The 9858-nt window shown below is 39.0% G+C and overlaps 1 protein-coding gene across 2 annotated transcripts; it reads right to left on the bottom strand.

Annotated features, from left to right (window-relative positions):
- Positions 1-3511: 3511 nt before the first annotated feature.
- myl12.1 (myosin, light chain 12-1) lies at positions 3512-8654 on the bottom strand. 2 transcript variants are annotated; one of them, XM_079586993.1, is made up of 5 exons: positions 8616-8654; positions 8352-8489; positions 7274-7485; positions 5690-5851; positions 3512-4302 (listed from the first exon to the last, which is right to left on the bottom strand). In XM_079586993.1, the coding sequence occupies exons 3-5, from the start codon at positions 7455-7457 to the stop codon at positions 4130-4132; spliced, it is 519 nt and encodes a 172-aa protein (XP_079443119.1). In that variant the 5' UTR covers positions 7458-7485; positions 8352-8489; positions 8616-8654; the 3' UTR covers positions 3512-4129. The 2 variants fall into 2 exon arrangements, with proteins under 2 accessions (XP_079443119.1, XP_079443120.1); XM_079586994.1 differs by having other exon boundaries at positions 7274-7478.
- Between the last annotated feature and the right edge of the window lie 1204 nt (positions 8655-9858).

The raw sequence follows: 9858 nt of genomic DNA, 5'->3' as shown, positions 1-9858 counted from the left end.
GAGTTGTAGGCTAGTTGAAACAGATGGGTCTTGAGCAGTTTTTTGTAGGTGGTCAGTGAGTCAGAGTTTCTGATATGGATGGGAAGTGAGTTCCAGAGGGTGGGGGCAGCGATGGCGAATGCTCGATCCCCCAAAGTTCGGTGCGTTGATTTGGTGATGGGTTTGAGAAGGTTCAAGTCAGCAGAGCGGAGGCGTCGGGAGGGTCGATGGTGCTGTAAGAGGTCTGTGAGGTATGGTGGTGCCAAGTTATTGAGGGCTTTGAAGGTGATGAGCAGAACTTTGTAGTGGATGCGTTGTTGTACGGGGAGCCAGTGAAGTTGTTGAAGGACGGGGGTGATGTGGTGTCTTGAACGGGTGTGAGTGAGGAGGCGAGCAGCTGAATTTTGAACGTATTGGAGTTTTTGTAAAACAGAGGAAGGGAGACCATATAAGAGGCTATTGCAGTAATCAAGTCTTGATGTGATGAATGCATGGATGAGGGTTTCAGCAGCAGATGAGGTGAGGGCGGGGCGTAGGCGGGCAATATTTCGTAAGTGGAAAAAGGCAGTTTTAGTAATATGACGGATGTGAGGCTTGAAGGTGAGTGAGGGATCAAGAATAACACCAAGGTTTCGGATCTGAGGAGAAGTGGTAACTGTGTGGCCATCAACGGAGAGAGTGAAGTCTTGGGAGGCAGGTAGTAATGATTTGGGGCCAATGATGATGATTTCCGATTTATTGCCGTTGAGTTTGAGGAAGTTTGCATTCATCCAAGTTTTTATTGTAGAGAGGCAGTTTGTGATGGTTAAAACTGTAGAAGGAGTGATGGATCTGGTGCTGAGGTATAATTGAGTGTCATCAGCATAACTGTGAAATTTTAGTCCATGATTTTGAATAATGAGTCCGAGGGGAAGCATGTAGAGGATAAACAGAAGGGGGCCCAGCACTGAGCCCTGAGGGACTCCATGTTTGACCGGTGTGGTGTGAGATGTACAGTTGTTAATGGATATGAATTGAGATCTGTTAGTGAGGTAGGAGGTGAACCATGAGAGAGCTGAACCAGCAATGCCGAGGTGTTGTAGGCGTTGTAGAAGGATGGAGTGGTCAATGGTGTCAAAGGCAGCAGAGAGGTCAAGTAGGAGGAGAATGGAGAGGGAACCAGAGTCGGAGGCGAGCAGGAGGTCATTTATTACTTTGAGTAGTGCTGTTTCAGTAGAGTGATGGGTGCGGAATCCAGACTGGAAGGTTTCATAGAGCTGATTGGAAGAGAGGTGATGTTTTAGTTGAGTGGCGACTGAGCGTTCCAGGATTTTAGACAAGAATGGTAGGTTGGAAATGGGGCGGAAATTGTTAGGATTATCAGGATCCAAGCCAGGTTTTTTAAGTATTGGTGTGATAGTGGCAGCTTTGAGGGAAGAGGGAACTGTTCCAGAGGTGAGAGAAGAGTTTATGATTTCCATGATAAGTGAACTGATGCAGGGGAGGCAGTGCTTGACCAGTGCAGATGGAATGGGGTCCAGTGGGCAGGTTGTAAGGTGGATTTTGTTGAGATGATTAGTGAGATCAGCTTCTGTAATTACTGATAGGGAGGGGAGAGTAATGTGAAATGGAAGGGGTGCGTCAGGTTGAGGGTCTGTGCTGGAAGAAATATTCACAGAGAGTTCTTGGTGAATGCTGTCAATTTTGTTTTTGAAGAAATTAATGAAATTATTACATTTGTCCATGGTGAATGACTGAGTGATGTTGTCAATGGGTTTGAGTAGCTTATTTACAGTGGTAAACAGTGTCCGGGGGTTGGAGGACCCAGAGTGAATGATTCCAGAATAATAAGCTGTGCGAGCTGATGTAAGTGCTGATCTATAGTGATGACTGTGGTCCTTGTAGGCTTGTAGATGTACAGTGAGTCCAGTTTTCAAATGACGGCGTTCCAATTGTCTGCGTTCTTTTTTGAGTTTATGCAGTTCAGGGGTGAACCAAGGAGCTGAGCGGGAGAATGTAACGGTTGCAGTTTTCACCGGGGCAAGAGTATTTAGGCTGGATGTGAGTATAGAATTGTAATGATTTACTAGATCGGCAGTGCTTGGGTTTTCACGGATGCTCGGTATGGATATTTTGTTAGCGATATGAGAAGAAAAGGAAGTGAGACATAGGGACTTTAGATTTCGGTATGATATGGTGCGTCTCTGTTTGAAATGGGGGTTGGGGAAATTAATGTGAAATGTTATAGCGAGGTGATCAGATATAGCCAGGTCTGTGTGTGAGAGAGTATCAATATTGAGTCCAGTAGAGCAGACAAGGTCCAAAGTGTGTCCACGGGTGTGGGTGGGGAAATCAACATGTTGTATGAAATTAAAACTGTGTATAATGTCCAAAAAATCCATGGTGGGTTTGGAGGTGAGACAGTCGATGTGGAAATTGAAATCACCTACAAGTAATATGGTTGATGAAGTTGTGCAGAGTTGAGTTATAAATTCTGCGAAATCTGACAGGAAGGAAGGATTTGGTTTGGGAGGGCGATAAATTGTTGAAATGGTCAGCGGAGTGTGGCCTAGGAGTTTGAATGAGAGGTGTTCAAAAGATGGAACGGATGGGATGTGGAGAGGGCAGATCTTGAGGGTTTTTCTGTGGATGACAGCAATACCACCACCCCTGCCTTCCGGGCGAGGTTTGTCAATGTATGAAAATCCAGTGGGGGTGGCTAGGTTGAGGGAAAAATAGTCATGAGGTGTTTGCCAGGTTTCAGTTAAACAGATTAGGTCCAATTTTGAGTCCAGGATGAATTCGTTGAGGATGGTGCTTTTATTATTTAAAGATCTTATGTTTAATAGTCCGAGCTTGAGGGACTCTTGTTTTGAAGGGGGTGAAGCGGAAATGGATACTGACCGGAGGTTGAAATAGTTCACGTGACGTTGGCTCTGATGACGCTGAGCATTTTTGTTTTGATGCCGGAACGCAGAGGTGAAACGATGAGGAAATGTTGTGCCAAGGCTGTCATTCCCGGTGGTAATATGTATTAGATTTCTTCGGGAGCTTCTGTGGATGTAGCGATGGCGTTGAAGTAGTCCGAAAGTTTTTATTTTAACAGTGAGCTCCGGAGTAGCCGATGGATAGCGATTTAGCTGGAGTAGCTGTTCAGCTGAGTACCGGAGAGCCATGAAGTTGTTAGTGGAGATTTGCAACCAGGAGTGCAGAATGGAGAGCAGAAAGAGAACTTGGACCAGGCACTGCATCGTCCGAGTGGGAAGATTGAGTCGTCTTTGGCAGGAGAAGTTAGCGTAGCCGCTCGAAAGTGCGGGTGTGTTAGCCCGATCGATCCAGCAGCGTTGCCAGCTTTGCAGTCCGTAATCCAAAAACGCAGCCGAACCCAACTGGTTCGGGTCCCTCAGTGTCAAAGACGTGCAGGCAGAATGTCCAGGTAAGTGCTGAGGCAGTTTCTGTTCGTTAGAGGTTTAATTTCACGAAGGGAGAAGCGGCAGCCAAAACGCGCCAGCGTCCTCTCACCTTCTCATATCTCCAAAAAAACAGATCAAAATGTTTTAATATGAGAGATTTATTCAAAATACTTATCAGATGTAAAAACTCAAGTTAGGCAATGAAATCAAATGAGATCAAATGCATCTAAATACATCAACATGTTCACATTTTTTACCGCCTGATTAAACAAAAACAAGACTGTCTTAGAGGTCTGAGATAACTTACCTGTGTGCGACTAGCTAAATGTAACTACAAAGTTACACTGTTATAAAAAAAAACTTAGACATGGACAAAATATATGAAAACATGATCCATGAGAGCCCTACTTACAAAATACTTCCCCAATTAACAGTAAGGTGTGATGAATAAAGCAGAAATTATTCCAGTTGGCATACACCTAAAAACAAAACACTGGCATGCTAATGTAAGAAAAACAACATTTAAACCTTAAAACATAAGTGATTTTGATAGCCCAAACCATGAGGATTTCAGTATTAGAGTGACATTATCAGTGATACCGTATCATAACCCGTTCAAAATATGAGATCTAGTGAGTGGTGTAGAGTGAACACTTAATTTCCAGAGTTAAAGTTGGGTTCTCAAGGGGACAGCACGGGATTTCTCTAGCCTAAAAGGGATTTTTAAAACGGATGCAGGGTGGTTTTTGTTTGCGTTTTTAATCGTCCTTGTCTTTGGCTCCATGTTTAAGAATACGGGTGAACTCCACGTAGTTGAAGTTGCTCTTTTTATCGATTGGCGCTTCTCTGAAGAGCTCATCGACCTCTTCGTCTGTGAACCGATCGCCCATAGTGGTCAGAAGTTCTCTCAGATAGTCCTCCGGAATGAAGCCTACGGTGAGGGGAAAAAAAAGAATGAATTAAATGAGTAAATCAGTGTTTTAATATTTTAGTTATGCAGTTTCAGAGAGAAACTGAGTAGAACTCCTCACACTCAAAATGATTTTGAGTAGTATCTGAATTGCATATAAAATATCCATCAATTTGGAGTACAGTTAACACAAACAAACTAAAGGCCTCGAAATACTCACGAAGTTCTTTGTCATTCAACGTTTATGGGTAAAACAAAGTTTGAAATACATGAGCAGCGATATGCTGTTATCTTATCAAACATCTGACACCGCCGACTGCTAGATGAATATGTGATAAAATATACAAAAAACATAACATCAGTTCCTTCTGTGATTTCGCTTGAAGTATATCGGGGCCTTGATAATCTTACCCCCGCTTTCACAGATAAGGCTAAAGCCTAGTCTCAGAGTAAAATGCGTGTTTGAGTGGTTTAAACTGAAAGCAATTTGCACTGTCATTTCTTAAAATACATCAGTGTCATTGAAAGGGGGTCACTTGCGCTTCAGCCTGGTTGGTGCTCACGGAACAGGACGGAGAAATCAACCAAGGAGACCCGAGGTCTAGCTAGGACCAAGGAGCAGGACCGGAGCACACAACGTTTGAAATTATTTGTATTAGTGCAAAACGACTAACGTTTCGACGCACATGCGTCTTCTTCAGAGTCAAGACGCATGTGCGTCGAAACGTTAGTCGTTTTGCACTAATACAAATAATTTCAAACGTTGTGTGCTCCAGTCCTGCTCCTTGGTCAGTGTCATTGTTTTGTCTCAGGATGCACAACAGTAATGTTTTATAAAAACAGCATGTTTATAAAAGCTACTTAAATGCCCTAATTGAACTAAAACCTAATCCTGGCTTAATCTAAGTCTTTTCAGTGAAACCAGGCTTAAATGTGATGCATATTTGTTAAACAGGTAAGATTCATACAAATAGTACTTATAAACAATGCTTTTAAAATGCACAATCACCCAGTTTATACATTTATCATCAATGTTTCAATCTCATACAATTTTTCAACAAACTGAATATTGCTTGTTCCAGGGCTAGTAATAATTTAACCATGTTCATACTTTTTAACTCCATAAATGTGATTTTTATTTACAATAAGCAATTTATGTGGATTCATGAAATTTAAATGGATTTTGAAAATGATTTATGATTTAAACAAAATCAAATAGATGTAAAAAAAAATGTGTTGATAATAAACCATCACATTAAGTTCATGTTCAATTCAAAATGCATACATCTTTCTTTCTTGTTTGAGTGCAGGAGCCAGCTGCGATATTTAGCAATTGATTCTAAAGGGATTCAGAGATGCAGAGCACAGTTGTATTGCATGGATGGATTTGATGAGACAATCTTGTTACCTGTTCCCTCCTCGTCAAAGCAGGCAAATGCATTGCGAATGACTTCCTCTGGATCTGTGCCGTTAAGCTTCTCTCCAAACATAGTGAGGAACATAGTGAAGTTTATAGGCCCGGGAGCTTCGGTCATCATAGCCTCCAAATAATCATCTGTTGGGTTCTTCCCTGAAAGACAATGAAAAACAGATTCATTCTATTAGGCTGTGAAACTACTCAGTCTACATAATTACTTTTTGGGCTTTTTAGATACAACATTCATGTAAATTCACACTTACACACACACACACACACTATTTTGGTCATATTGCCAAACCCCACGAGCAGTTTGTAATGTTATATTAAGAAGTTTTATTTTATATCTAAAGTATGGTTTCCGGGTCACTGCATTTAGATGCCATTACAGTGAGTTTAATAGTGCTCCGATGATGAGATGGCATAATACGACGATTTTGTTTATTCACACACACAAAAAAACGACAATAATCCAACAAAAACTTATTGTAAACAACGGTTAAAAACCTTACATCTGCTTGTGTCATCCAAAGTTCCACAACTGCAATTACATCATTTAATATATTTCACCATCTATTCATATGCAAAACATACTTTAGCCAGCTGGTCTCACTATATTGACATAAAAAAATTATTTGAATGGCTCATACAATAGAATTTTTAAACCACTTTCTGAATATTTACTTGAATATTCCTATTAATAGATACTGCTATCAGATACCTGAAAAACGGTACTTTGGTAAAACAGTACTTGCTTTGTTGTTTTTATTTGTTCAGTTGCCTATAATGTTTATTTTATTATTGACAGTTATTACTACATTATTTTTTTTTAACTTTACTTGCTTGAAGGGTAGATGTTGTTGCTAAAATTTATTATTTATATAAACAAATTATTAATAGGATACTTTCCACAGTGGTATCAGACTTGGTATCTGGCATTGGTATCAGTAAATGAAATTGTCGGGTCAGAGGTCACTCTTCCACCCGGAACTCTATTCTCCCGTGATCACACGTACGGCCGTTGCCAGAGGCCATTAATTAGTTTATACATTTTAAATATGAATATTTTTCTTTACAAAAAACAATGCTTCGCTTCAGAATAGATTGAAGTCGTATGAATTACTTTTATGTGGATGGATGTGCTTTTTGAAGCGTCAAAAACTCAAGACACTATTAAATGCTATTACAAAGCTGGGAAGAGCCAGGATATTAATTAATATAACTCAGATTGTGCTCGGCTGAAAGAAGAAAGTCATATACACCTAGGATGGCTTGGGGGTGAATCAATTATGAGATCATTTTAATTTTTAGGTGAACTATTCCTTCGAGATGTTTTGTAATCTGGATCAATCCTTTAACAGTCATTAATAAGAGAACTGTGCTATGCACGTATATCTCCGGAATATTTATTCTTCCAAACGTCATCAGTTCATCTCACATCTGCATTCTGGAGAATATATGCTTAAACTGAAAACAATGAAATGGTTAATGAAACAACAGCAAGAATTGGAACACGAGGGGACTTTAAAGAGCATAGATAGATAGATAGTGGTCCTCAATGCTATAAAATCTTACCAAGAGAAGCAAGCATGTCATGAAGATCCTCCTTATCGACAAAACCATCCCGGTTCTGGTCAATCATGTTGAATGCTTCCTTAAACTCCTGAATCTGTGACTGATCAAACATAGCGAAGACATTGGAAGTCGCGCGCTGAGGGCGCTTCTTGGTTATCTTTGCCTTGGCACGTTTGCTCGACATTTTGGCTGTTTTTGGCTTTACCTACAATCTTAATAAAAGACAAAAGACATATCACACACACATCCCCAAACACCACTAGATTCTTTTGCAAAAAGAATTGTGCATTCGAGCAAACATGTATTTTACTAATGATATAATAGTAACTCTTTCTTCTAGATGCTATATAGTATATACCTTACATAAGCCTATTGGACACATGAAAACAAACACTAAGGTGGTATCTTCTAAAATGCCTACATATTTTTTGGCGTGCTGAGGCAAGTCCACTGCATTACAAAATCCATTTTAGACTTTCCTTATACTGGGGCCTAAAAGCTAAACTTTGAGAAAATGTAAAAACAAAACAGGCAAGTTACAATTAACGTTACTGCTTAAACAACTTTATTTCAAAAGGACAACGAAAACAACGTCGAAATAAAGGGAGGAGGCCGGGAGGCTTCTGTTTCATCATCATAGCCTACATTTGTGACCCATTTGATTTATTTATAGCACATTAGTTACCGAATACAGATCCACTATTTAAGTTACAGTGATGCTCAAAAACTATTTTAGCCTAATTACGATGACAAGGTCAAAGTAACTTAACCATAACATGGGACAGGAAGCAATTAAATGCACTTCAGCAATATATTACATATTTCCCGCTGTTAAGTCAGTTTATAACGTTACTTCTAACGTTAGTGGATAACATTTTATAGGCAATAACCTAACGTTATGTTTCGAGAATTATAATCTGAACCGTCAGCAATCAGAGCACACGGTGACTCGTTTATTCTCCCTGCTCGTATAGGTTGTATTGAACGTTATGAAAATACATAGAATTTTAAAATGAAATCTTTGAGACCGGAAACTACAGATCAAATCATTTAAAAGAAAGAAAAATAAGCGTCTCACCGAACACCCGAGATCGACAACTGCTTAGTTTCAACCACCGCCCAAACTTCCGGATTTCACTGTCGCTTCCGCAAGCCTCGACCAGACCAACACACAAATGTAAGGGTGTCACGGGTGAAAGACAAAGACTTACGAAATCTGCAGTAACAAGCACCAAACCGTAATTAACTTAATTTACACAAAAAAATATATTACATTACTAGACTTTTATTATGAGACTAAATTATTTAATGAAGTATCATAAATAACATGCTCTTCCCGTACTTCTTCGGTGTTAGTTTCTCCAGACACGCCCACAGACACGTAATCGTTCTTAAACATGACCATATACGGTCTGAAATCATTTTTTTCCCCTGTTCAACGTGGGCAGACGTAATATTTACTGCATTTTTTTACTAATTTGTTTTTTGGTGTGATTTTAGAGACAGAAAGATTTTCTTGTTATCACACAAACATGAAAAACCTAATAGTGATTCACACAAAAAAAATTAATAACAATAGAAATATATCCTAAATAAATACCCTAAATCATGGGTTTTCAAACTGGGGCCACACAACAAAGTGGAAACGTCTGTGTAAAGGTTTAGAGAAACGCAGTGTAAAACATTTTTTTTTTTAAATCATAAAACAGATTAAACTAATTAACTAAATAAACAAATACATTTGATTTAAATTGATAAACAAAAAAAATCTTTAAAATATTTTGTAAAATATACATATAAAAATATTTTTACAGTAGGCTACAGTACAACAGATAATAGAAGAAGAAATTTTTTTACACATTTATAATATTTTTTGTTTCTTAGTAATAATGGGTCTTTTATCATAGAGTGTAAAAGGTCTTTATACATAGATATTATATAGAGGTGATATCTATGTCTTTATAGGCCTACTTGAAAATAAATGTAAATTCTACTGTATGACCACAAGAGAGCGTACTTGTGTGCTGTACAATTAGCTCATACTCGTGCAGGCCACACTTTTGAGAAGCCATTATGACATATTTTTCTGGCAAACTTTATTTTTCCAGTAGTCACAGATTAGTTATGACATGCAAGGAGGCAATTAAAATTATGACTTATGAAAAAATATCCCTATAAATTAATTTTTGAATAGGCTATACTTCAACACAGGGTTGAACATTATAACAATGAAATACTTTATTGTATGACATCATGTTGAAAGGCGTGTAGTTTCACTGCATATTTTCAGAAGAAGACGTAGCACAGCAGCTGTGTTTAAACCCATGCTACAATCCCAGGGTCAGCCAAACGTGTGTTCTTCCAAACACTATCACAAAGCTTCTTCGATGAGGGACGAAAATACACAAGCATATTCATGACAACAACAGAGTCTCATAAACAGGAAGCTGGCCTGAACATGCACACACTTTTTCCAGGACGGGTATTCTCTTTTGGTTTGATTGACATCAATATAACTGGAACTTCATGCATTCCCAGCTAACAGGAAACTTTCTCGGAACATTCTGGCAAGGTTCTCTCAAAGT

This window comes from Phoxinus phoxinus (genome assembly GCF_949152265.1).
Source record: "Phoxinus phoxinus genome assembly, chromosome: 2".
NCBI classification, from domain to species: domain Eukaryota; kingdom Metazoa; phylum Chordata; class Actinopteri; order Cypriniformes; family Leuciscidae; genus Phoxinus; species Phoxinus phoxinus.
The sequence above is the reverse complement of the archived record's forward strand: the minus strand, read 5'-3'. Positions and strand labels throughout refer to the sequence as shown.

What these genes read in the sequence shown, in the direction of transcription:
- myl12.1 (XM_079586993.1), bottom strand. Translation starts at nt 7,457, where the DNA reads ATGTCGAGCAAACGTGCCAAGGCAAAGATAACCAAGAAGCGCCCTCAG. An exon ending in TGACATGCTTGCTTCTCTTG is followed by an intron (nt 5,852 to 7,273) that starts GTAAGATTTTAT and finishes ATTGTCTTTCAG; the next exon opens with GGAAGAACCCAACAGATGAT. An exon ending in CTTTGACGAGGAGGGAACAG is followed by an intron (nt 4,303 to 5,689) that starts GTAACAAGATTG and finishes CCCTCACCGTAG; the next exon opens with GCTTCATTCCGGAGGACTAT.